General features: G+C 35.6%; 1 protein-coding gene across 1 annotated transcript in view; it reads left to right on the top strand.

Annotated features, from left to right (window-relative positions):
* Positions 1-5590: 5590 nt before the first annotated feature.
* Positions 5591-27075, top strand: part of COG3 (component of oligomeric golgi complex 3) — a 61957-nt gene continuing 40472 nt past the window's right edge. Inside the window, exons 1-7 of the mRNA XM_074299126.1 lie at positions 5591-5937; positions 18462-18608; positions 21313-21374; positions 22956-23121; positions 24035-24109; positions 26049-26141; positions 26864-26989. Coding sequence (XP_074155227.1) covers positions 5767-5937; positions 18462-18608; positions 21313-21374; positions 22956-23121; positions 24035-24109; positions 26049-26141; positions 26864-26989 — 840 coding nt within the window. The 5' untranslated portion in view covers positions 5591-5766. The remainder of the gene's footprint in view (positions 5938-18461; positions 18609-21312; positions 21375-22955; positions 23122-24034; positions 24110-26048; positions 26142-26863; positions 26990-27075) is intronic.

Below are 27075 nucleotides of genomic sequence, written 5' to 3'. Positions count from 1 at the left end.
TAGTATTCCTAAAGTCAATAGATTTTAGGATCATTGATAAACAGATTGTTAGAACAATAGCACTCTAAAGTCAGGGATCTCAGGATTACTGCTGTACCTTATCAACTTTTAAATTTTTTTAAAAATTAATTCATTTATTTATTTATTTTGCTGAGGCAATTGGAGTTAAATGACTTGCCCAGGGTCACACAGCTAAGAAATGTTAAGTGTCTGAGAACATATTGAATTCAGATCCTCCTGACTTCAGGGCTGGTGCTCTATCCACTTCACCACTTAGCTGCCCCCTTTTTATTTATTTTATATTTAAAATAGTATTTTATCTTTCCAAATACATTTTACTTTTGCAAAACCTTTTGTTCCAAAAATTTTCTCCTTTTTTTCCCCCCCAAGACAGCAAAAAATCTGATATACAACCAACAACACTTTAGATTAATATATAGAATGCACTTGTATGAACTTAAGTGACTTTGGTTAGGAAAGATTTTTAATTAGGCTGAGGAAACTTAGTCACACCCTAGTGATCATTAAAGTGACCTAGGCATCAGCTATAAAATATCAAACTAATGTAGAAGTTGGATAATTTCAGTGTAATTGGTATTTCAGCAAAACTCCTGAGAAGAGTCTTTGGGAGTGGGAGGAGAGAAAAAAAGTTTCATCTTTGTCTCCTCCCTCTCTTCCTTTTGTCCACAGGAAGACCATGTGAACTTTATAATCTATTGGAATATTTTGGACTTTCCCATCTTTCTCCAGGCATCCCTGAATTAGTCGGTTGCTGTGTAGCTAAGGCCAGATGGATATAGTTTCAGGGCTCCACAAAGGAACCCAGCAAAGAAATTATATTATGCCTAAGGAGAACATCTTGAGCATTTCCCCAACCTAAGGGGATAAAAGGCTTCCAACAAATAAGAGCTATGAGTTAGCTCTTTGTCTCATGTACTAAATTTGAGCCCACTTACTCCTGGTGTATGGACTGATAGCAGTGTCACAGACTTTTGGGATAATAATTTGTGCCAAACTTTTTTTTTTTTTTTTTTTACTCTATTGCCTTGATAAAAAAGATCCCTGACTAAAAAGTATACTTAAGACTGGTTGACAAAATTATAATCCATTCATTTGAGGGGAAGCACAAGGATGGAAGTTTAATGAATTATATAGAACTAGAAAGATATCTCCCAAATGCCTCTAATCCTGGGGGACTCAACTTGTCAAAGCAAGCTGGAGTTGGGATAATTGTGTCATTGCATCTGCAACACTGGAATGAAGATGTTTACACTTTTGCAAATGAATCACAGAAATGCATGAGGATAAAAAGGAACATCTTTCTAAATATGTATTTGTATTATCCTTCTTTTCCACACCTACTAATGTCCAATGGCAGATTTGGTGATTCATGGCAGATCAGAGGAGCTGAGATCCATGTCTCTCAACCTCAAGAACTCACAAGACAATGCATTCAAATCAGATTTTTGGGCTGTTTTGCATGTGCATTGCATATAAGTAATTTTAAAAAATGCATGGGGGTGGTAATAGTGGAAGGGAGTAATTGTAAAGGAGACACTTCTCCTCACTGCCAGCTGTAGCTGCTAGGGAATGGAAGTTGAAACTACTGGGTGCAAAAAATTGCTAGTTATGCATCTGTCTTTTATTTACACAAAACCCCCAAAGGATCTTTATTCCTTTCCCCTTCTTTTCAACTACAGTTTGAGTGAGGGGACCCCCACTTTAGTTCACTACAAAGAGGATGATTAGACATTCTGTCTTTATCCCTCCTCTCCTAACATCCCAGTAGGGGAATTGTATCCCATTAGCATTGTATTTTACCAGATGTTGAAAATATTTTAAAAGATGTAGCAAAATCGTGTTTAGAGGAAAGAAGACTAAGCCTGGAATTATGCTGGCTTGAAGCAAAAAGGATTTTGTCGGTCTGGGTTAAATGGAGATAAATAGTATCTATTTTTAAAAAATCTAATGCTATACAGAATATAATTTCGATGACCTTGTTGGTCAATTTTGTTGGTTTATTTATATCTTATAATGTTATGTAATGCCAGAGAAACTGAGGCTAGACAGAGATTGGTTTTTAATCTTGTAATTGTGGAGAGTTTAGGCTAGCCAACTGGGATGGGATTCATGTCCAAAAATCATTCTGGCTCTCAACCTACTGAAGCTAGGAACTGTTATAGCTAACGAGGGTTTGCAAACAGGCTATAGGGAAAACAAAGGCAGGGTTGTGAGGATACTGGGTGAGCAGACAAGCCATAATTCCAGGAAAGGATCAAAACTTAGTCCTGACAGGATAAAGGTCAAGATAAGAAGGTGGAGGGCAGGAAACAGCAAGGCCAGGGGCAATACTCAAACAGAGGGGGAATTACCTAACAAGGATTGAAGTAATGCACCTAGATTTTATGATACAATGGAATATAAAGTGGCCAGAGCTTTAAGGTTTTCCTGACTCAATTCTCCCAGTCCTAATGGCAAAGAAAAAGAGGGGGGGGGTAATAATAATTTTATACAGGGCATAGCAATTCAGGGCACAACAGTTAATACCTTAGACTCACTGGCCATGCACAGTCCTTTGCACAAATTAGTCAGTTAATGCATTTGTTGGCTGAATAAAAAAATAAATGTATTATAGGAAAGCCAGACAGCAAGCTCTTCTGTTTTCTACTCCAGCTTCTACATGTTCTCTCCTGATGCTTGCAATATATTTTCTCTGTCCCTTAGAACCCTTATCTCCCTTCCAGGCTCCTAATAGCTGAAGCCTTCCCTTGTCTCCTCAATTTTTCTTCTAGTATGTTTGTTATGGACAAAAAGGATATAGTGAAGTGAATAGAGATCTTGACTGAGATACATACTGGCTGAATGAATCTGCATAAGGCTTTGAACTTCTCAGTCCTCTTGGTACTTTGATTATACTCTAAGTGCCAAAATCATTTGAATTGATCCTCTTCGGAAGAGAAATTCCCTTACTCATCTACCAAAAGCGCTTATTTACGCAGATTTTGCATTTTTGCAGTCTAAGAAATTAAAGCTCCTTCAAGTATTGTTCTTTGATTCTGACTTGATAATACTAATGAGGAGTAGCATTTTTTTTTTTTTCTTTTCTTTTCTTTGCTGAGGCAATTGGGATTAAGTGCCTTGGCAGAGACACAGCTAGAAAGTAATAAGTATTTGAGGCAGAATTTGAACTCATTTCATGAGTAGTATTTCTATAGTGTGTTAAGGTTTACAAATTTTTTATCCTCACAACAAACCTAGGAGGTAGAGACTATTTTTATTCCTATGTTACAGAGAAGGAAACTGAGGCTGAGATAGTCAAATGACTTGCTTAGAGTTATTCAGCTAGTAAGGGATTGAGGCAGGAATTTGAACTGAAGTCCAGAATAGTATTCAAGGCACCACCTTGTATAGTGTGGCTTGCAGAGAAAAGGAACTTAAATAAATGCTAGGCCTGGCCTCTGTAGGCACCTAATGCATGTTTGTTCAGGGTAAAGGAATTTTCTGGTAATGACTATAGATTAATAAAGCACTTTTCTTGAGGGTTAAAAAGTAACCTTCTTCAGGACAAGGTCTTGCAACTAGATGAAATGGAACAGGATGGTCATGTTGAATAATTTTATATTATGAAATTACTTTATAAATATACTCATACATTATAAATACATTTAGAATTATTTTTGTATATCGAATATATCATAAATGCATTTACAATAATATTTATCACTTAAATATATCATAAATGTATTTGTAAGAACACACTTTTCTGTATCAGTTACAATAAGTGTATCTATATTTATGATACAATAATGTATTATAAATGCATTTATAACATATTTTATTATATATTAAATGTAGCAAAACTGTATTTATGATAAGTTTTATATGTTAAATATATTCTGTGTATCTAGAATAATGTTATGATATACATGGCAAATGTATTTATAACACATTCTAAATAGATTTATAATCAGGGGTTCTCAAACTACAGACCTCGGGCCAGATGCAGCCCACCAAGGACTTTTATGCGGCCCGCCAGGTTATGGCAAATGGGTTGAGGGGCAGGGACAGCGTGTGAGTTTTTGTTTTTACTGTAGTCCGGGCTCTCCAACAGTCTGAGGGACAGTGAACCGGCCCCCTATTTAAAAAGTTTGAGGACCACTGTTAACAGTAAATGATATATTAGAACATATTTGTAATGATCTATATACTATTCTATTTTAAGCATATTATAAATATATTTATAATGATATATAGTAATATATTAAGCATAGTATAAATATATTTCTGACAATATATGTGATATATTAAACATTCTATGCATGTATTTATAATGTTAAGATATATCAATGCATTATAAGTGTATTTATGTCATAAGTGCATAGATTAAGCATATTTATACATGGATTTGTAACAATATTAAATGATATATTATATAAATTAGAAAGTAATTATCTACATGATTATGTATTAAGCATATTACATGTGTATTCATACACTATACATTATGACACATTAAGAATACTATAAATACATTTGTGACATGTGATGTTATATTAAATTAACATATTCATAATAATATTATAACATATTAATCATGTCACATGTGTTTATGACAACATATAAGTGGATAGATTAAGCATATTTATGCATGCATTTGTAACAAGATTAAATGATATATTAAATAAATTAGAAAATGATTATCTACATGATTATGTATTAAGCATATTAAATGTGTATTCATACAATATACATTATGACACATTAAACACACTATAAATATACAATATACATGATAATATATTAAATCCTCTATGCAAATATTTATAACAATATACATTATGACACATTAAGAATACTGTAAATATATTTGTGACATATGTGATGATATATTTAACCTTTTATGCATTTATTTATAAAATCTTATATGTTAAATCTATACAGATATTTGATATCACATGCGATTTATTGAATATAACATAACATAACATGTATTTTTAATGTTATGACGTAAGCATATATTATATGTATGCATATAAGTGATAGTCAAACATTTTATACGTGTATTTATGACATTAAATAAACATGCATTTATATAATGATATAAAGCACATATGAGCATGTATATATATATATATGTAAATACATGTATAAATATTTATGACATGTTAAGCATACCATATAAGTGTACCAATATAAGGAACGATATGAAGCATAGTATACACTCATTTATAATAATGCGCAGAGTATATTAAACATGTATTTATAACAATACACCTTACGGGTTATTAAGGGCTGAACTCGCAACCCCCCACCCCTCGCGGTGGAGCCCTATGGGTGTGCCAGGCTCAAGAAGCCCTCTGCTGGCGAGATCACCTAATGGTCTCCAGTGTTAAGTGACTCAATAAAGATCCCTCAATAAAGTTATTGATATTGAAAAGAGGCTGACTGTCGGGGTGGGATTACTTCCGGTTCATCCGGGCGCTCTCCTTACTTCCGACTCAAACGGAAACACCTGTTCCCGGATTTGAAGCCACGTCCTTGTTGGCCCTCCTCCGCCCCCGCCCCCTCTTGCTCAGAAGCGTTTCCGGGGCCAGCGTGTTTCTCCCCGCCTCCTGCTGCTTCGGTGCTGTGCTGGAAGCCCCCGGCCTCCCGGAAGTGCCCGCCCCCCAGTGCGAGTCCCCGGCTCCCCGGCTCCCCGCCTCCCCCCGGCTGCTGCTGCTGCTGCGGGTACTGTTGCTGCTGTGGGCCCCGGCGGCGGCGGCGGCGATGGCGGAGGTGCTGCTGCTGCCGGAGGCGGCGGCGGGGGACCGGGACACCCGCGAGAAGCTCGCCCTCTGGGACCGGAGGCCCAACCCTGCGGCGCCACTCACCGACCGTCAGACGGATTCGGTGCTGGAGCTGAAGGCGGCGGCGGAGAACCTGCCGGTGCCGGCCGAGGTGAGAGCTGCCGGCCGGGATTGACCCCTCCTCCCCCGGCCACGTTGGCAGCCTTTCCCGGACATGGGCTCTGGCCCGGCCGTGGGCTCCGTGGGTGTAGGGCCTCAGGCCCGGCTGCCTGCTCGGTGCCGGGCCTTCCTCCCTTCCTCTCTGCTCTCGCGTTTCCCCGCGGCCGCCCCCTCAGCCCTCGTCCCGCCCCCTGCAGAAGGGACCTCTGGTCAGCGGGCTGTCACCCTCGCCACGCATCCTCCTCGGCCGCTGCGACTGCAGCCCCAGCTTGGTCTCTCCTCCCCTCCACATTATTGTTTCCCAAGTGTAGGTCCGCCCGTGGCCCCCTTTCCCTCCCCACTTTCTGGCCCCCTTCTACCTCTGCAGCCTCGGAGCAGAAGATCCAGTGACACCGGCCCCTTGCCTTCTACTTGTACCCTCGGGGCTTGCCTTGGCCGTCTCCCCTTCCTGGAACTCTCACTCCTCTCCTCCCCCTCTTGCCTTCATTCAAATTTCTGTGAAAATCCCTCTTTCTGTAAGAAGTCTGGAACTTTCCCCTCACCTCCTCCTTCTGCCTTCTTTGATTTCCTCTAATTTCTGTTAAAATCCTCCTCTCTTCAACAAGTCTGGAACTCTCCCCCTCCTGCCTTTTTTGATTTCCTTCAAATTTCTGTTAAAATCCCATTTTCTACAAGAAACCTGGACCTCTCTCCTCTCTCCTCATATTTCCCTCTGCTGCCTTCCCCTAATTCCTATAAATTTCCTGTAAAGTCCCATCTTCTGCAAGAGGCTTTTTTTCTAACCTAGACCTGGGGCCTTCCCTCTAAGATGATCATCAGCACACTGCTTCCACACCTGCTGCTGTCTTGAAGATAGGTCCTGGATTAAGAGTGAGATAACTCACATTTATATAGTGCTTTGGAATTGATAAAAGACAGCTAATGGTGTGGTGGGAAAAGAGCAGGGCTTGGATCAGGAAGAACTAAAGACTCCACTTCAAATTCCACTTCAGATGCTTACCTTGCTGTGTGATCCTGGGCGAGTTATTTAACCCGTTTGCCTCATTTTCCTCAAAGTGTGGATAATAATAACATCTCTCGGTTGGGAAAGAAAATGAAATATTTGTAAAGTGCTCAGCACAGTGCCCAGCACGTAGTAGACACTTAACAAATGTTTGTTCGCTTGACATCATATAGCAAGCTCTTAGTAAATGTTTGTTGATTTCCTGGAAGACACACATGTGTGTTGTAGGTATGACATGACATTGGGGTCTAGTATTTGTGAGGGAGGGTAAAGAGATAAGTCACAAAAGTAGATAACTTTAATATGTAGTTACATGTAACAGTGTAATAACATGTAGCACAGTGTAATGGAAAGAGCTTTGAACTTGGAAATAAGAGATCAGGATTAGAACCTTTGTCCCATCCTGGAGGCTGGGGGACTCATGGGCAAGTAACTGACACTCTCGGAACCACCTTCCTCATCTCTGAAATTAACTAATTTACTAGTTGTTGTGTTACGTGGCAGGTTCTGTACTAGTTTTAGGGACTACAAAGACTCCAAACAGTCCCAGCAGTCAATAATGGGGCAAAGTTATACAGGAGAGGAAATAAAACTATATGCAAAGTAAATACAATGCAACTTCCATTAAGGGAGCAGGCTCAAAATAACTGTGGTGACCATGAAGCTATCTCTAGGAGGTGCAATTTATTTATTTATTTATTATAACTTTTTATTTACCAGATATATGCATGGGTAATTTTTCAGCATTGACAATTGCAAAACCTTTTGTTCCAACTTTTCCCTTCCTTCTCCCCACCCTCTCCCCAAGATGGCAGGTTGACCAATACATGTTAAATATGTTAAAGTATATGTTAAATACTATATATATATATATATATATATATATATATATATATATATATATATATATATATATATATATATATATACACGTGTTCATACAGTTATTTTGCTACACAAGAAGAATCGGATTTTGAAATAGTGTACATTTAGCCTGTGAAGGAAATAAAAAATGCAGGCAGACAAAAATAGAGGGATTGGGAATTCTATGTAGTGGTTCATAATCATCTCCCAGAGTTCTTTTGCTAGATGTAGCTGGTTCAGTTCATTACTGCTCTGTTGGAACTGATTTGGTTCATCTCATTGTTGAAAATGGCCACGTCCATCAGAATTGATCATCATACAGTATTGTTGTTGAAGTATACGACGATCTCTTGGTCCTGCTCATTTCACTCAGCATCAGTTCATGTTAAATCTTTCCAGGCCTTTCTGAAATCATCCTGCTGGTCATTTCTTACAAAACAATAATATTCCATAATATTCATATACCACAGTTTATTCAACTATTCTTCAGTTGATGGACATCCACTCAGTTTCCAGTTTCTGGCCACTACAAAGAGGGCTGCCACAAACATTCTTGCACAAACAGGTCCCTTTTCCTCCTTTAAGATCTCTTTGGGATATAAGCCCAGTAGTAACACTGCTGGGTCAAAGGGTATGCACAGTTTGATAACTTTTTGAGCATAGTTCCAAATTGCTCTCCAAAATGTTTGGATGTATTCACAATTCCACCAACAATGTATCAGTGTCTCAGTTTTCCCATATCCCCTTCAACATTCAGCATTATCTTTTCCTGTCATGCTAGTCAATCTGAGAGGTGTGTAGTGGTATCTCAGAGTTGTCTTAATTTGCATTTCTAGGAGGTGGAATTAAAACCTCAACCATGAAGAAGGACTAGAGAATTTAAAGGCCAGTGATGAGGCTTTTAGGCCCTGAAGGTCAGCCTGTGCAAAGGCACTGGAAGGGGAGATGAAGTATAGGGTCAGGCGGCTATAAAAGTGGGGCAGTTTGGTTGGAATGCAGAATGTGTGAAAAGGAGTAATATGCTAGGGTGGTACCAGATTGAGAAGCATTTTAAAGCGAAATAGAGAAATTAGCATCCTCTTCCAGCAGCAAGCAATACTGGAAATTCTCTAGCAAAGAAGTTAATATGATCAGACCTATTTTTAATAAATGGTTGACAATCCTTTGAAGTTGGATTGGAGAAAGGCCAGATGGGAAGCAGGGACACCAGTTAGGAAGCAGTGAATTCAAGTTCTTTGAAATGCAGGAGATATTGTGTAATTATAATGATTGATAGCTAATTGGATATGGAGTATATGGGAGGATACCTATATCTTGTTGAGCACATTTACAAGATTGTGAACTTGGTTGACTGGAGGGATAGTGGACAATATTTGGAATTAACTGTGTCATAGGAGTCTTGTGAAGAAAGTGCTTTGCATATAAATATGAGCCAAGAGAGGTGATAGATACCTCCTAGAGCCCAGTTTGTAGCTCTCTAGTGGGAGAAGTTTTTCCACTTTTAAGGAAAAAGTGCCCTAAGGAAGGGCACTTGCTGTATTACTGGGGCCTATTAGGTACCTGCTTGTATTTTCATCCTGAATCATCTTTCTGTTCTTGGCTAGTTCTTTGAAGTTCATGTTTTGAGATTTCCTAGTGGTGAAACAAAGCATAATGGCATTGCCCACATTTTTCTTCTGTGGTGCTGGCAAGATTATTTGGGAATATTTATTCTGTAGGTAATCCTTCAATAGGTTTTCAAGTGCCCCTCTGATAAATGTCACTCATTTTCCCGTAGGATCCCAGAAAGTAGTGAGTGTGGGAAAATAATAGAGATTAAATTGAACATATTGAATTAACATAATTTACTGATGTATAAGTTATGAAGGGAGTATAATTGTATAGTGCTGAAAATCAGCCTATCTCAATAAAAAAGCAAAGTAAATAAATTTATTGAATGATAAATAATGTGGGTTTAACCTCATTAACTGTGAAACATGTTTTTGTAGTTTATAAAAATTTAAAAAGGAACAGTTTTTTACATGTAAGATGAAATTAATTTTTTAGCATTTATATGGTGACTTCCAGCTATTTATAATGCAACATTTGTCACTTTTGATGTCACTCTTTAAAAAAAAAAAAAAAAAGATTTTTAATGCCCCTAGTAAGTAAATCTTCTACCCTTACTTTGTCAGGCTTTTCCAGGGAAAGCAGGTGATCTTTTGGTTTTTTTTGTCCACTTCCAGTACCCTCCTAAAGAAGATGCCAGCCGAGGCTAGCGAGTAACTGATAAAGCAGGCAAGCTCTTCTTTCTTCTTTCAGTTGTCTTCTTTCAGCTGATATGAACTGGTAGAAAGTTTGAAAAAGTGGCATCATTTTTGGCTTCCTTTAATTTTATGTCTGGTTTTGTCTCTTTGTTCCTGAATCAGGATATAGAAGTAAACCTGTTCCCCCCTTCCCCCCACTATCACATGTCACAAGAAAGACTGCTGGACTAGGGAGAGAGGTTCAAGCCTTGGCCTAGTACCTTACTGAATTGCATAAACTTGCATAAGAAATCCTTTCTGCTCCCTAATAAAATACTTGTGCTACCTACTTCACCAGGTTTTTGTGAGGAACAATGAGAGATTGTATATAAAGAGGCTTTACAATTGACATAGTATTATATTAAAAATGCTTTATTTACGTATGTATAGCAGTTTAAAGTTTGCAAGGTGCTTTACATTGGTCATTTGATTAAATGTAAGTTATTTCCTCCTGAGAGTAGCAAGGGAAGTATAGAATAAAGGTAATCACCTGTAGCCATGGGCTTCTACACTCACTCCCAACACTTAGTGTCACAGTACATTTAATTTTTCCCCAGTCCTACAAGCTTATTCTGCTTGAAAGACATAATGGATAGAGTGTGCTATACTTGAAGTCAGAAAGATCCAGGTTCAGATTCTACTTTTGAGACTGTTTGCGTGACCATGAGGAAGTCAGATACTTCTAAGACCCAATTTTCTCATCTGTAAAGTGAGGATAATATTTGTAGTAGCTTTACCTCACCAGATTCTTTTGAGTATCCCAGGATTTTATGTCTGGGAAGCTCTTTGCAAAATTTGTAAATGTCAGTTATTATTTTAGTACTTGTTATTAATTTGAAAATGGTCTCTAGTCTCTTAATTAGTGAATGTCCTTTGGTAGAATGAACTTTGCTGTTTGTAAACCTGTAAAACAAACACTGAGGATTTGTCATTTGCTCACCCAAGAACCTTTGTGGGAAAAATCTGTGAGTTCAACTCCCACAGCTCACATTTTCTTAGTTATCATATAGATTTCCCAAAAGAAAGAGGAGAAAGATTAAGTAAATATATAAGGTGTAGGGAATCCTTTAGAATTGATTCATGTACTACCTTAACATTGATGCTGGAAATAGGTTTCCAAATTTAAACTTTTGCTACAATTATCAGATGTATTCCAATTGGCTTTATACCATTTAAAAATAGAATTTTCATAAGATAAATTTTTCCTGCATTATTTCTGAACTGGGAAAAGCTGGCTGTATAATAAGTAGCTACCAGTTTGTACATATCATAAAATCATTAACTTCATTCTTCCTGCTTCCTTCTTTAAATGAAGCTAATGTCACACATGTGTGTGTGTATGTGTGTGTGTGTGTATATATATATATATATATATATTTTTTTTTTTTTTTTCCCCTCTATTTGTTGTAGAGAAAATTATGGTTACTTGTACTCAAAGTATAGTAGAGAAGTAATTTTTTTTAGTTATCTCAGCATAGCACTCAATAAAATGTTAAAATAGCACCTGAAACTTAATTCAAGACCCTTATTGGGTGCCTCTGTGTTCAAGAAAGGTGCTGTGCTGGGCACCAAGGATGCTTGTGGATCTAGGATCTGATCATTATATATTCTTCACAGAGCAAAGCAGATTGTAAGCCTTTCCTCCTGTATGATCTTTGTTCACATTTTTCTATAAATCCTCTGTGGATAAAATACCAGGTGCACTGGAGACTTTCTTCTGGTTCTCTTAATATTTGTAGATATGGATTCAATAGATGGATTATTTATCATTCATCCTCGAGTCTTGCTACATGATTAGCCCATTTTCTTTTCTACTTACAGATTTGATAATCCACTTCTAGATATTAGGGACACAAAATGAAGCTTACATTGGGGGATAAAATAAAGATAGAGCTATAAACACAAAATAAATAATACTGGGACAAAGGAGAGCCACACAGTATTCTAGAAAACTGGGGAATGGAGAAAATACTTTGATTGGGGGATGATTTGGGAATTAGGAGGGCATGGGATGCACCATCAGGGAGGATGAGGAGGAGACTATATAAAGCAATGGCATCTGAAGGAAGAATAGATGGAGGGAGTGCATTCCAGGAATAGGGAGACAGCTTGTATGAACATACAGAGCCTGGAGAGGGCAAGATAAATCCTGGGGTGTTTGAGGGAAAGTTGTATTAAAAAAAAGATGCTAGAAAGATAGTTGAGACCATATTATAAATAATTTTGAAAGGTAGACTAATCAGGCTATATTTCTTTAGGCAATAGAGGCACTAGTGGCTTTTGACTTGGGTAGACGTGGGCATTAGGATATTATTTTGGCAGCTGGTGAAGATTGGATTGGAAAGGTGAGAGAATAAGGGCAGGGAGGAGTTATCTAAACATTTGGGGGTGAGGAGAAGGCATTGGGAACCTAAGTAGGTTATTTCTAGTGTAAATAGAAGAGGACAGATGGAAGAAGTTAGGGAATAAAATGGATGTGTCTTGACAACAGATTCAGTGGGAGAAAGAGATTAAAGAGGACTAAGCATACTAAGTAATAATACTAATACTAATTGAGTCTTGATGATTGGAAAGGTAGTGATATCAACAGTACAAATAGGGAAGTTGGAAGGAATAGTATATATTTTTTTCTTTTGAGGAAGAAAAGAGGTCAGTTTGGGTTCTACTAAGGGAAAAGAAGAGGGATGGGTCAGGAAATCATGGAAGAAGTAGAATTGCAAAACTGGAGATTTAAAATCCGTTTATTAATTCCTTATTGTCAGATATATTCTTGAATCCAAGCCAAATTCTTGATTCTTTTTGAATTATTTGCCCTTGTTATACCAAAGTACACCATTGAGGTATAATTTTTCATATATTGGTGAAAATTTTAATGAAAAATTTTAATGAAGTTTTTAATGATTTAGTTTCTCTTATTGTGACTTTGGATGGTTTATAGAAGTAGGCTTATTGGAAGTGATGTGTCACAACAGGCCCCCTTAGAATCTTTCCTAGATTCATCATTTAGATGTTAATGAATTACAAATAGTTCACATTTATTTTTTAAGATTTTTTTGTTTGATTTTTTTAGTATTTAGTATTTCACATTTAGTACATTGAGGACTTTCCTTAACTACATGTGAGGTAATTTCTGTATTTTGTAGATGATGAGATAATACTAGAAAAAGTTAAGTGACTTGCTCAGAGATATACAACCAGGAAGTATTTTAACCAGTACTTGAACTTTCCATCCTGTTATATCAATTCCCTATTCCTTCACATCTTAAGTTTCCCTTCACAACCTGTCTTGAATTTATTAAACCTTTTTTTTTTTTTTGAAGTCACAATATTTATGTTTTCAGTTTGCATGAGTTTTTAGCTGAGTGCACAGTTTTTTAATTTGAATAATATTCTCCTTTATTTGATCTAAGCTAGTGTTTTTCAAGCTTTACTGGTGCCCCTCACTTCTACGATGCAATGAACAAACTTGTGTTCATTCTTGTAAGACCATGTATCTAGAAGTCTGGGAATAGCTCCTTTAGGTGAATATTAGTGATGTCCTTGGATAGGTTTCTTCTCCTTTTCTCATCTCTTCATGAATTAAGTTTAGGCTAATGGCAGCAGAAGAAAGAAGAAATACTTTGTTAAATGCATTTTAATTGAGTTGAAGGAAGAAGCTTATGAGGAAGGCCCTGTGGATTCTGGAAATTTTCTGGCTTCTGAGTATCTCTTTTTATCACCCTTATCTTTACATTTATGATATAATCATTGATTGTATCCCTCTTTGACGTTCACCTTTCTACACTTAAAAGCCCTGATAATTTTAAACTTTTTGTATAGCAGTACCACTATACAGTTAATATTTGTGGATTTTTTTTCCTGACTTCTCCAGTTCTGTTTTTTTTTGAAGTGTAGTTGCTAAAATTACACAGTATTATCTTTAATCTTCTCTTTCCTCATCTATGAAGTGAGAAAAGGTAGTAATGGAGTGCTCGTAATCAAGGTCTTTTCTGGTTCTAGCAGTTTGGATTTACTTTTTGGGGTGGAGACAGCATGACTTTTTACAAAGGGAAGACAAATATTTTCTCTTTTGCCTCCAGTAGAATTTTTAATGATACTTTGTTGTCTTTGGGAGTAGAGAGGCACATATAGATGATATTTTCAGATAACACTTGTATCTGGGAATAAAATCGTGGACTTGGGCTAGAAGGAGTTTTTGGAGGTCACTTAGTTTGATCTGTCCACTTTTAAGATGGGCAGGTGGCTGAAAATTCCATTCATTGTCTCTATATTTAACAAGTTTAAGCAAATAGGTAGTTGTGAGAAAAAACTATTTAGATTGCATTATAATCTATCAAAATGCTAGTCAACAAACGAATGAAAAAAGTGTTTATTTAACTAAGAATAAAACACAGTGCTAAGTTCAAGTGATACAAATAGGCTAGACAGTTCTAGCTTTTTAATTTGGATGCTATACCACTTGGTGCATGTATGTTTAATATTGATGTTTCTTTATTAGCTGTGATACCCTTTAGTAAGCTGTAGTTTCTTCCCTTAACTCTTTTAATTAGATCTATTTTTGCTTTTGCTTGATCTGAGATCAGAATTGCTATTCATGCTTTTTTTTTTTTTTTTACTTCAGCTGAAGCATAATAGATTTTGCTCCAGCCTTTTACCTTTACTTTGTATGCATGACTCTTGTATAGAACACATTGTAAGATTCTGCTTTTAATCCAGTCTGCTATCCACTTCCATTTTATAGGAGAGTTCATCCCATTAACATTCACAGTTAAAATGACTTATTTCCCAGCATCTTATTTTCCCCAAGTTATGCTTTTCTCTTTCCATGTCCCTTTCCCTCCTCCCCAGTATTTTGCTTCTACCACCTCCCTAATCTGCCTTCCCCTTTTACAGCTTTTCTAGATTTTGTCTTCCTTCTATTAGCCTTCTTTTTTCCTTTCCCCTTTCTCCTCCTACTTTGCTGTAGGATGAGACAAGTTTGTATATCAAACTAAATATGTCTGATATTCTCTGAGCCAAAACTGATGAGATTAAGGTTCATATAATGCTCATTTTATCTCTTCTTTCCCTTGACTGTAATAGGTCTTTTTTGCCTCTTCATGTGATGTAATTTACCCCGTTTTGCTTCCCCTTTCCTCTTCTTCCAGTAGAGACCCTTTTCCATCCTTGATTTCTTTTTTATACCTAATCACAGTAAAGTCACATTAGATCTACATACTCTAGGTTCCCCCTAACAAAGATACACTTCTTAAGAGTTAAACATAGCATTTTCCCATGTGAGAATTAAGCATTTTATCCTTTAGAAAACATAGTTTTTATTTTTCTTTCTGTTTTTACCTTTTTATGCTTTTCTTAAATTCTGTATTTGAAGACCAAATTATCTGTTCAGCTCTGATCTTTTCATCAAAAATAAATGAAAATCCCCTATTTCATTGAATGTCCATCTTTACTTTGAAAGATAAAGCTTAATTTTGCTGATTCTTGACTTTGGCCCAAGCTCTTTTGCCCTCTGAAATATCATATTCCAGGTCCTTTGATCCTTTAAAGTGGAAGCACCCACATCCTAGGTAATCCTGATTGTGCTGCCTTGATATTTGAATTGTTTCTTTCTGGCTGCTTACGGTAATTTCTCCTTGATCTGATAATTCTGGAATTTAGCTCTGATATTTCTTGGAGTTTTATTTTGGGGTGATACATTATAACTGTTTCTAACATTGAACTATTTGACAGTGACTTTGGTTGTGAGAGCTTTTTGGGACTTAAGTAGCTGTGGCTGCTGCAGTACGTGCAGAATATCTTCTTGTTGTGCATCTGCACAAGCTCAAGAACTTCACAAACCCATGCTTCTACTCCCCTTCAAGTGGTAGAGGGAGGTGAGCAAAGAGGCATGACCCCGAATAAAAGTTGTAGGGTTAAACTCAGATAGAACTGGGGCCACTGAACCCTGAAGAAGAATCTCTGCAGATCATGTGTTGACTCAGAAAATCACATGATCTATGTACTCTTGGTTTTTATTCACATTGTTATACTTCCCAGTTACTTTTTTGTTTGTTTTTATTTTTGGCTAGGCAATTGGGGTTAAGTGATTTGCCCAGGGCCACACAACTGGTAAGTATTAAGTGTCTGAGGCTGGATTTGAACTGCAGTCCTCCAGACTTCGTGTTTTATCCATTGCATCATCTAGCTGTTTCTGCCCCCTCCCCCAGTTACTTTTTAATCGGATTCAGGCTTTTGGGAATGTTGTGGGTTGTGGATTTTATACTTGTGAAGTCAAATAAATGGAAGTTACATGAGGCGAGAGAGTATGGTAAACTTGTGATCATGAAACCTTGCTTTCTAATCCTGGCTTTTCTACTCACTGATGGTGACATTGAATAGGTCCCTGCTCCTTTCTGGATCCCAGGCTCCTCAAAATGATGAGATGGTCTTCATGGTCCCTTTGGGCTCTAGAGTCACGGTCTTGTGATTCCTCACCAGTGACAGGACTAATGCTGTGATCCTGAGATGCTAGGGGCTATAGGGTCCATCAGAGAGAACAAGGAGGGCCAGGGAAAACACAAGACTGCATTATTCCTTAAAAAAAACCAATTCCCCACTTCCCCAGAGCTTTATGAAAAATGTAATATTCAAATGAACAACTGCTTGATTCTAATATTATCCCCTTTTTTGTAGACAAGGAAACAGGCTTGGAGATTAGGTGGTACAGTGAATGGAGTGCTGAGCTTATAGTCAGAAGATCTGAGTTTAAATCCAGCCTCAAATACTTTTCATCTATGTGACTCTGGACAGTTTTGCCTGTGTTTTCTATACTGTAAAATGGAAATAATAATAGCGTCTATATCTCAGAGTTGTGAGAACATAATTTTAGCATAGAAATTGACCCATAGTAAGCACTACATAAATACTTATTCCCCCTTTTTTTTTTTTTTTTTTTTTCCTTTCCATGGTTTTACAGCTTGTAATCTTGGTGGGATTTGAACCCAGCTCTTCTGACTAGAAAAGGTGTTTGATAGTGTTAAGGGCTGTACTGAGGTCAAGACTGATGATTGAGAAAAAAGGCCATTAGATTTGGTAATTATTTGGTAATGAAGCCATTGTTAGTAGCTTTGGAGAGTTCAACTTCTGTTAAAAGATAAGGTTAGAAGGCAGGCTATAGGGAGTTAAGAGAATGTGAGAGGAAAGGAAGTAGAGGCTCATCTAGTGATCGCCTAGCCTTCTCAAGTACTTTATCCGCAAAAGGATGAAGAAAAATAAGCTAATAAGCCAGGGGGGGTAGATGAACCTTGTGAAGATTTTTTTGAGGATTGGAGAGACATGAACATTTTTATAAGCACTAAGAAAGCAGCCAGTAGATAAGGAGATGTTGAAAATAAATAAGATTGGAGGGATGATTAGAGGGAGGAGTCTGTTAGAGGTGATGGGATGTGCTTGTAGAGGGGTTTGCCATGGCAGAGAAAAAGGCCACCTCTTCTTGTGAGACATGAAGAAGAAAGTGGCAGAAAGGCTGAGTTTAGGAAGAGAGGAGAAGAGGGAGCTCTTAATGAATGGCCTCAAATAAGAGATGAGATTCTCAACTGAGAGGTAGAGAAAGGGATGGGAGGCTTGAGGAGGGAGCTTGAAGAGTTTCAACAAGCTTCATGGCTATAGACCACATCCCTAATTTTTCTCACAAATCTTGTGAAAGCATGTCATTATCATGAGGGGAATTAGGTGGGAAAATATGTCCAGATGAGCACAGATTCACTTTTATAACCTTTTTGGATTTCAATTTCCTCATCTATAAACTGTGGGAAGTTGAACTAGATGATCTCTAAGGTCCCTTACTTCTCTAAAAATCATTGATTCTATTAGATAACTTAAAATGAATACAGACTGTTGGTGGTACTTATAGATCATTTTTGTGTATGAAATACAATATATTTTATAAGGTAAAAATGAAGTGTCACCATTAGCTTCCTATGGTATGGCCCTGTTTTAATATACACATTAATACCATAAAATGCCTGCTATTAATGACTGTGTTTTGGTATTTTTCAAGTAATTTCAGGTGGTAGAGGATTAATTGGCCCAACTTGTAGTTATATTTAGAGATTTAAAAGTTATTTAAACTATAAGATATTTAATATGTATGGGAATGCCTGCCATCTAGGGGAGGGGGTGGAGGGAAGGAGGGGAAAAATTCGGAACAGAAAGGAGTACAAGGGATAATGTAAAAAAAGAAAAATTACCTATGCATATGTACTATTAAAAAAAAGTTATAATTATAAAATTAATAAAAAAAGTTTAAAAATAAAATTAAAATTTAGGTAGAAAACAAAACAAAACAAAAAGTTATTTAAATATCTTTGTGGTGTTTTCTTTCAGCTCCCCATTGAAGATTTGTGTAGCTTAACATCCCGATCATTGTCCATCTCTCTGACTTCAACTGTGCCAGAATCTACAGAGGATATTCTTTTGAAAGGATTTGCTTCTTTAGGCATGGAAGAAGAAAGAATTGAAACTGCACAGCAGGTAACTGATTAGCATTTTTAATAAGAAGTCTTAGTATATTTTAGATATTGTAAGTGATGTCAAATTAAAAAACCTGTGCTTTGAAATGTTATTTGAAAATACTTAGAGAAAACTCATGGTTTTTTGTCGGTAGTGATGAATTTTAAAATATATTAAAACTCATTTCCCAGTCACTTTCTAGATAAGTAGAAATACATATTATATCATCAACATAACTTTTTTATTATTTATTTCATTTAAAAAATTTTTAGTTTTCAATATTTACTTTTATAAGATTTTTTGATTTCCCCTTTCCTTCCCCTTAGATAGCAGTCAGTCTGATGTAGGTTATACTTGTGTGATCATATTGAACATATTTCCACATTAGTCATCTTGTGAAAGAGAATAGGAACAACAGGGAAAAACCATGAGAAAGAAAAAACAATAAGTTAATTAAATTAGTATGCTTAATAGAACTTTTTTTAGTCTGGATCTAGTGGTGAATTTGTAGCAGTTATTTTATTTGAATTTGAATTGATGCATTTTGGATCACTCCCTTGAATTTTACTTCATGAGATTAAAAACTTACATAAAAATTCCCCATTATTAACTGGAGAACAGCAGGACCTGGTATCAGAAAATGTGCTGACCCCATTAGCATCCTGGATACCTTAGAATCAGCTGGAGTCAGGATAAGCAAAAGTCCTTGGTCTTTATTCTTGGTCTTTAGTGGTAGAAGTGAAGGGAATGGACTCGCAGGATCTTGACCTCTCCTCTTCCTCTCCTGCCCAGAAGTGACTCTGGCTAGTCTTTGTCCACCCCCTAGTCCCTCCTACAGTTATCTATATACATCAAACAATTGGGCCCTGCACAGAATAGTGGGAAGGACCATTTTCCAAGCATATTCTAATAATGTCCAATCTGTAATTAGTTTTAAGTGCTTGGTTGTCTGACCTCAGTGCATCAACTTAGTTTCAGCCCTTTGCAAAGAAAAACTGATGTAGTTTTTCCTTCAACTGTTTACTGACTGAGTGACACCTTGATCAATTCTTTTCATCATCATTATCATCATAATATTCCTTGTATTTATTTACCTATTGCTTGACAGATATTATCTCATTTGTTTTTCACATTTGAGACAAAGATCAAATGATATTAAATCACAAAAGAGAGGTCAGTACTCTCATTGCCTCACTAACCTGCCATAACTAACACCCTCTTTCCTCCCATCTATAAAATGGGATCCTGATATCCTCTGCCTCCCTGGGCCATTATAAATATCAAATAAGTAAACATGTAAAGCACTTTGCAAACTGTGAAGTACTAGATATAAATCCTATCCTGGAAGATAATAAATGCTAAACACATGATGATAGGTACTTGGCCAAATACTGGGAATATGAATACTAAAAGAGAAATAACCTATTCCCAAGAACTCATAGTTTACTAGGATTTAACAAGTACACGTAACATAAATATAAAGTAAATAAATATAACATACCAGGTAATTAAATACAAAAGAAGCAAAGCACAGCTATAAAATAGGAATTTATTGCCAGAGATAATCATAATTTCTTATCTTTTAGAACCCTTCTTTTTGTTATTCTCTTTAGGGTTTCTCTATATATTTTAGATGAACACATTTGCTTTTCAAACATTCATTGTTCCTAATTTTTTCCTTTTGATTTTACTTTATTAATAAACCAAAGTGTTTAAATACTTTCTTGAGCTACCTCTTCAAATAACTGAGTTGAAGTTAACTGAGTTGGAAAATAGATTAAGATTACTGAATTTTATATTTCACATGTGAAGGCAGAGTAGTCTTCTCTTGTTACTTACTTTTCCCCTGATTTTTCTGTACCTTTTTTCTCAGCTTACTTTTTTATTTTTATCAAAAGTGCTATTCTTCTAGTCAGCCAGGCTTAAAACATCAAAGTCAATTTGGACTTGCCTTTCTCCCTTCTACACCCTCTACATTTGGGCAGTCATCATGTTGTGCTATGCTTTTCTGTGTCCTGTTTCTCAGATTTGTCCCTCTGCTTTCGTTGTTACTGCCTTCATAAGCTCTGCTCTGGACTCTTGGCAGTACTTTAATAGAGCCAGCACGATGTCCTGGAGATAGTAGTCATTGTCTCAACTTGCAAAGTGGAGGATTTGGTCATGATCTTTAAGGACTCTTCTGAATCAGTACTTCTTAACCTTTTCCACTTGCAACCTCTTGTAAGCCCAAGAGATTTTTATACATACTGATAATAAATCATAATAACACAGCTCTCACATTGTTATATGAGTCAAATGGGGTTGCATCCCATAGTGTAAGAAGTTTTGCCTAGGAATTGAGAGTATGGCATAAGAAAAATCATTTTGTATCATTTCTATAACTTTTTTTTTTTTTTAGTAGTAGATATTTTTCAGTTGGACAATCTCTGAAACCTCTCCTGTTTGAGAATAGTTTCTTTTCTGTCTTGAAAACTTGATATTATTTGTAGTTTGTATTTTTTTAATAGTTTTTTTTTTTTTTCTTGAATTTTAAGTTATTTGGTGATTATTCCTTTGGAATTCTTTTCTTCTTGGTCCTGGATCTAAAAGTGTATTTAATGTTTTCTGTTTAAGGCCCTAAAGGTAAAAGTAAAAACAATGTTTTGGACATTGAGAACTTACTGTATTGTATAAGCTCTCTGTATATTTTTGTAAAATTGACAGTTTGATGTTCTTATCTTTCTAGTTCTTCTCGTGGTTTGCACAGCTACAAACCCAGATGGATCAAGATGAAGGAACGAAATATAGGTATGCTGCTCTCTTGTTTGTGGTATGTTATTCCTTAGAGGTACCAGTCACCATCCCCTGAAGCTTTCAATAATCTGATTCCCTGAGATTTCTGAGAAAAAATTCTTCATCCAGAATCAACAAGCACACAGGAGGGAATTCTAATGACCACACTTACTTGTATGTGTTATCTCTGTTACCCAGTTGAGGAAATTATGATTCTAAAAAATGAAGTCAATTGCCTATTTATATGTCTGGGGTGAGATGTATATGTATATTTGGATTTTTTTAAGTAAGGCTATAAAGCTCTTTTTCAAGCAGTATTTTTGCAGAGAAGGAAGTTTAAATTCATATAGTAAGTTTAAGGTCATATAGTAAGGTCAGAACTAGGATTTAAAATCAAGTTTCCTGGCTCAAAGTTAAGCATTCTTTTTCTTAGTTAATTACTAGACTAGTTGGTGTATACTTAGAGAATAAAAACTCACCCCAGAGAAGCATAAAGAAGGTAAACATGTATTATAAATAAACTGTGCATATTGTAATTGGAAGACAAATAGAAAGTAAATTTGTAATTTTTGTTTTTTGGAATCATCTAAATAAATGAATTTTATGGAAGGAAGGAAGGAAAGAAATGTTTATTTAGCACCTCCTATATACAGATAATGTACTAAATATTATCTTATTTGATTCTCACAACAACTCTGGGAGGTAGGTAAAGATCCCCATTTTACATATGTGGAAACTGAGCCAGTCAAGTGACTTGCCCAGGTTCACAGCTAATTAGGTATCTGAGGTTTGATTTGACTTCAACTCTTAACTCCAAGCTTTTTGTTCTTTCTACTGCATCATCTAGTTGCCTTATATTATTTATAAAGCATTATGTAAATGTGAATTATTGTAGCAACAGGTAGCCAGCCTGTAATAGGGAAGTAGTTTGATGCCCTGGAAAGAGCACTGAGATGAGTAGATTTCAGTTTGAATCTGGCTCTGCCACTTAATCTCAATAGGCTATTGGTTAAATTACGTTCTCTCTCAGGGCCTCAATGTCCTCAAAAATACAGATCTCTGAGGTTCTTCCAATACTATATTTATGACCCTTTAATTTGCATTGCATAATTTTCCTCTGCTGTCATGAATTGTGGTTAACAACATAAATATATACTAAAACATTGGTAAGTTAAGAAATGAATTTTAATTTTAAGGTGTATTTTGTTTCAGTAAGTCATTTAGTATGATTTAATATAAGCTGAATAGAAAGGTGATATGTGTGTGCATGTGTGAGCAGCTCTTTTAGTTGGTGACCTATTCTTTTGAAAACTGAATCAGTAATATAACATTTAACATTTTAAAAATCACTTTGTGGTTTATGGCTTTATTACGTAAATCTTTTACTTGCCTGCAAAGTCAAGTGACCTGCTCTCTTAAGTACTAAATCAGTTTATAGTTTAGAGCTTTGTGTTTGTTGAGCATGCTCATTTTTTTCATGAGTAATTGAGCTTTCTGTCCTGAAATTCAAGGATTCTTATAAACATGTGATGTAGCTCTATTTGTTGATTGTGCTTGGAATCATTTCTGCCAATCCCTTTTGGTTCTGTTTTCTAGACAGATGAGGGATTACTTGTCTGGGTTTCAGGAGCAGTGTGACGCTATACTGAATGATGTTAACAGAGCTCTTCAGCATCTGGAGTCTTTGCAGAAACAGTATCTTTTTGTGTCCACGAAGACAGGTACTCTGCATGAAGCTTGTGAACAGCTCCTGAAAGAGCAGGTAATTTGTTTATGGGGAAGGAGGCTCAGGAGAAACATTTGGTTTTCCAAGTGACTAAATGGAACTATTTATTTATTTATTTCATTTAATGAGTATTCATTGAACCCCTACAAGTATCATGCTAGGGGCTCTAAGTGGCATATATCAGCAGCATTCCTTTGTGTGTTAAACAAAGACTTATCTAAAGAAAGCAGCTTGCTTTCCTGAATATTCAGACAGTTCATCTATTGCTTTTTTCAGCCTAGATATTAGAAATTAATTAGTTTGAGTCTTTAATATTTAACATGAATGAAGTTATAGAGTACTAGGTCAATAGTCAGGAAGACATGAGTTCCAATCCAGCCTCAGACACTTGCTAGCCATAGGGCCCTGGATAAGTCTGTTGACCACTATTTGAGTTTGCTTTTCAGGGTTATTGTGGGAATGTCATGAGCTGATCATTTGTAAAGCACTTGGCAGACCTTAAAGTGCTATTCAGTACTATCTATATATTTATTTAGTGATGATGAAAATATCACCTGCTTTTACTGACTTTAGCTAAAGTTTATTTTAGGTTTTTGAGTTTTTTTCAAATGGAATAGAAAGAGTCTTTAGGGTACAGTGTAAAGAGCACTGGATTGGATCAAAAGCCCTGGTTTCTTGCCACGTTCTGCCTGAGTATCTTGGACAAATTATCTGACTTCTGGGCCACAGTTTCCTTGTCTGTAAAATGATGGGATCAGACTCAAATTTCTTATAGGTTTTAAATACATTATCTAGGATCTCATGAATAATTTACATTTTTTTGTTTAGGAGCCAAATTAAATTGATTTAAAGTGATCATATATGTATTTTTTTTGAATATTGAGGATAAATTTAAATGTTCATTCATTATCTCAGTATTGTGATTTTTTTTTTCTTTCTTTTTAAATAGTCAGAACTGGTTGATCTGGCTGAAAATATTCAACAAAAACTTTCTTATTTTAATGAATTGGAAACTATTAACACGGTATGTATTAAATATTTTAGTCTTAAGCACCTTTATCTCAGATGTTTGAAGGACTAAATGCTTATTAATTGAAATCATAGTTTATGTGCTTATATGATATCTGATTGAAAAATAGTCTTTTAAAAAATATCTTCCTTCTAAAGTTAAATATTGCTGGATAGTATTTAATAAATTAGGGTTCATAGAAAAGATGGATGTCTTTGTGTGTCTATACAATACAAATACACATATCCATAATATTAGGGTAACATATATATACATGCATATTTATTTTATGAATTATATATATAAACTGAATAAAAATTACAAAAGTAAAAAAAAGATGACATAAGTTTCTTGCCTAATCTAACATGTTTCTAACTGACAAGTGTTAAAATAGTTTAAAACAGCTGCAGATATTCCAAAGAGGAAATGTTAAATAATTGTTTTATTTGACTATTGAACATTTATTATTCTCTTCTCAGTGCAAAAATGCCACATAATTCTAAAAAATAGCAAAGTCTAAATTTAGATTCTTTAAGGAGCAACATTTTAATACAGTAATGCAAAAAATATGGATGGGGAGAGGATTTAGAGATATGATTTCATTGATTTAGAGAACTTCCTGGTGAACAAATTTCCTTTTACCTATCCAAGTTGGCCTTTTCTGTGCAACTTATATTTTTAAAGAGTTGCCTAAAGCACTGACAGATAAATCATTTCCTCAGGGTCACATGTGGGACGTGGCTTTAATGATAGCTTTATATCTATTATGTCAGTGATTCTCAAAGTGTGATCTATGGAATTTTATGGTTCCCTGAGTCCTTGTAAGGAGAAACATGTTTGTTTATCTAAACTTTCTTTATAATAAAACAAAGTTGTTTTTTGAATATTTAAAAATCCTCCCTTTTCCAATTATCTATCTGTGAGGTAGAATTTTCTTCATAAATATTTCAATCAAAATAATATTGTGGTAGAATGAATATAGAAGCAGGTATGAGAATACAGCTGTATTTTTATTATGCTAAACATTAAAGAGATTCAGAGAACTAAGTAAAACAGTACTACTCTTCTAATTACCTCTTCTTTTGAAAAATAGTTGTTTTTTTATTTTTGTAAAAATATGTTCTTTATGCTATCATGTAAAGGGTTTATTGGGATTTTAAAATAAATTTATAAATAAAAATGTAAACTTTAAAAAATCAATTTTAATGTTTAATATAGTTAATACCAGTAAATATAACCTACATAAATAAAAATTCTTTTGGTCCTCAATTTTTAAGATGGGGAAGCTAGGTGGTATAGTGGATAGAGAGCTAGGCTCGGAGTTGGGAAGAATCATCTTCCTAAGTTGAAATTTGGCCTCAGACACTAGCTGGGTGACCCTGGCCAAGTCACTTAACCCTATTTGCCTCATTTTCTTCATGTATAAAATTATCTGTAGAAGAAAATGGCAAATCACTTAGGTATCTTTGTCAAAGACACCCCAAATGGGGTCAGTGGGGGGAAATGACTGAAAAACAACATATTTTTAAGACTATAAGGGGATCTCTGAAACCAAAATATTTAAGATCACTTTATTATGCCATGTTCCCCATCAAAAAAGAAAAAAAAAAGTACCTCAAAGTTGTTTTGTCCCATGTGAAGTTCAGTGGTAGAAACTGAATTAAACTATCTCTTTTTTCCTACTTGTTTAACATAAATTACAATATTACAGATTTATAAGCCTACCCTTACTGACTCTAAAAATCTGCTATAAAGACTTGTGCAGTTAAATAGGATTGATTCTGATGGGAAATGTAGTCATATTATAGCCGATGAAGGTTCTTTGCAAACTTTAAAGTACTACATAAATGAGATTTATTACTAGTACCATTATAATGATGTAATTTAAAACTTTTCTTTCCCCTGCCTTTTCTCATATAGCAAGACTGATTTTTTTTTTTTTTTCCTTTTAAAGAAATTGAATTCTCCTACGTTGTCTGTGAATAGTGAAGGATTTATCCCCATGCTGGCTAAGTTAGATGATTGCATAACCTATATTTCTTCTCACGTAAGTTACTTCGCTTTCATATACTTAAAAAAATAATAGACTATGAGAGCTGGGAAAAACCCAACCACTTTAAAATCATCTCATCCAATCTTTTCACTTTAGAGCTGAAGCCTCAGTAGTTTCAGTAGTGTATCTGTTGTTATGCAGCTCATGAGTGACAAAGCCATCCCTGGAAGCCAGATAGAATGAATAACTTCCAACACAGTGTTTAATTCCCCTGATGCTATCTAATGTTGCTTCTTTATAAGCACTGTTTTATAATTTCCTACTTAAATACTTTATTTCCTATAAAAAGGGGAAAAAATATCTCTTGTTTATATTCTCCCAAAGTCTTTAATGGCTCTTAGCAGTGAAGACAAGAGTGGTTTCAGATGGCCTTCTTAAGGGACAAGGCTATCATGAAAATTCAAAATGTGTGGTTTTTTTAAGGGTGCTGATATTAGAATACTTAGTTCTGCTTTCTCTGGAAAGTCTCAGGATTTGGGAAATGAGAATCCTCCCTATATTTACTGTCTTTCTTTCCTCCTCCTCGTCTACACATAAGTGAGTCCTTAGCTATTCCTCTGGATATTGGTATGAGAAATAGTGCTGTGTCAAAATATATGTTATATAAATAATTTTTGCTATTTTGGCTCTTAGATTTTTCTGAAGTAATGCTTTTATTTTCAACAATTTTTTTGGCCATTATTTTTGGTTGTTAATATGTCCTCTGTTGTTTTCAGCCTAATTTCAAAGACTACCCTGTATACTTACTTAAATTTAAGCAATGCCTTTCTAAAGCTATGCACCTTATGAAGACTTACACTGTGAATACCCTACAGAACCTCACAAGTCAGTTAATTAAACGGGTAAGTCATTTTATTCTGGTATATATTTTATCTTGAATCATCTGTTCCTCATGCATACAGATGTGAACTTAGTATATTATTTGTTC

Source organism: Sminthopsis crassicaudata, chromosome 3, assembly GCF_048593235.1.
Source record: "Sminthopsis crassicaudata isolate SCR6 chromosome 3, ASM4859323v1, whole genome shotgun sequence".
NCBI lineage: Eukaryota > Metazoa > Chordata > Mammalia > Dasyuromorphia > Dasyuridae > Sminthopsis > Sminthopsis crassicaudata.
This window is presented reverse-complemented; position numbering and strand designations above follow the sequence as displayed.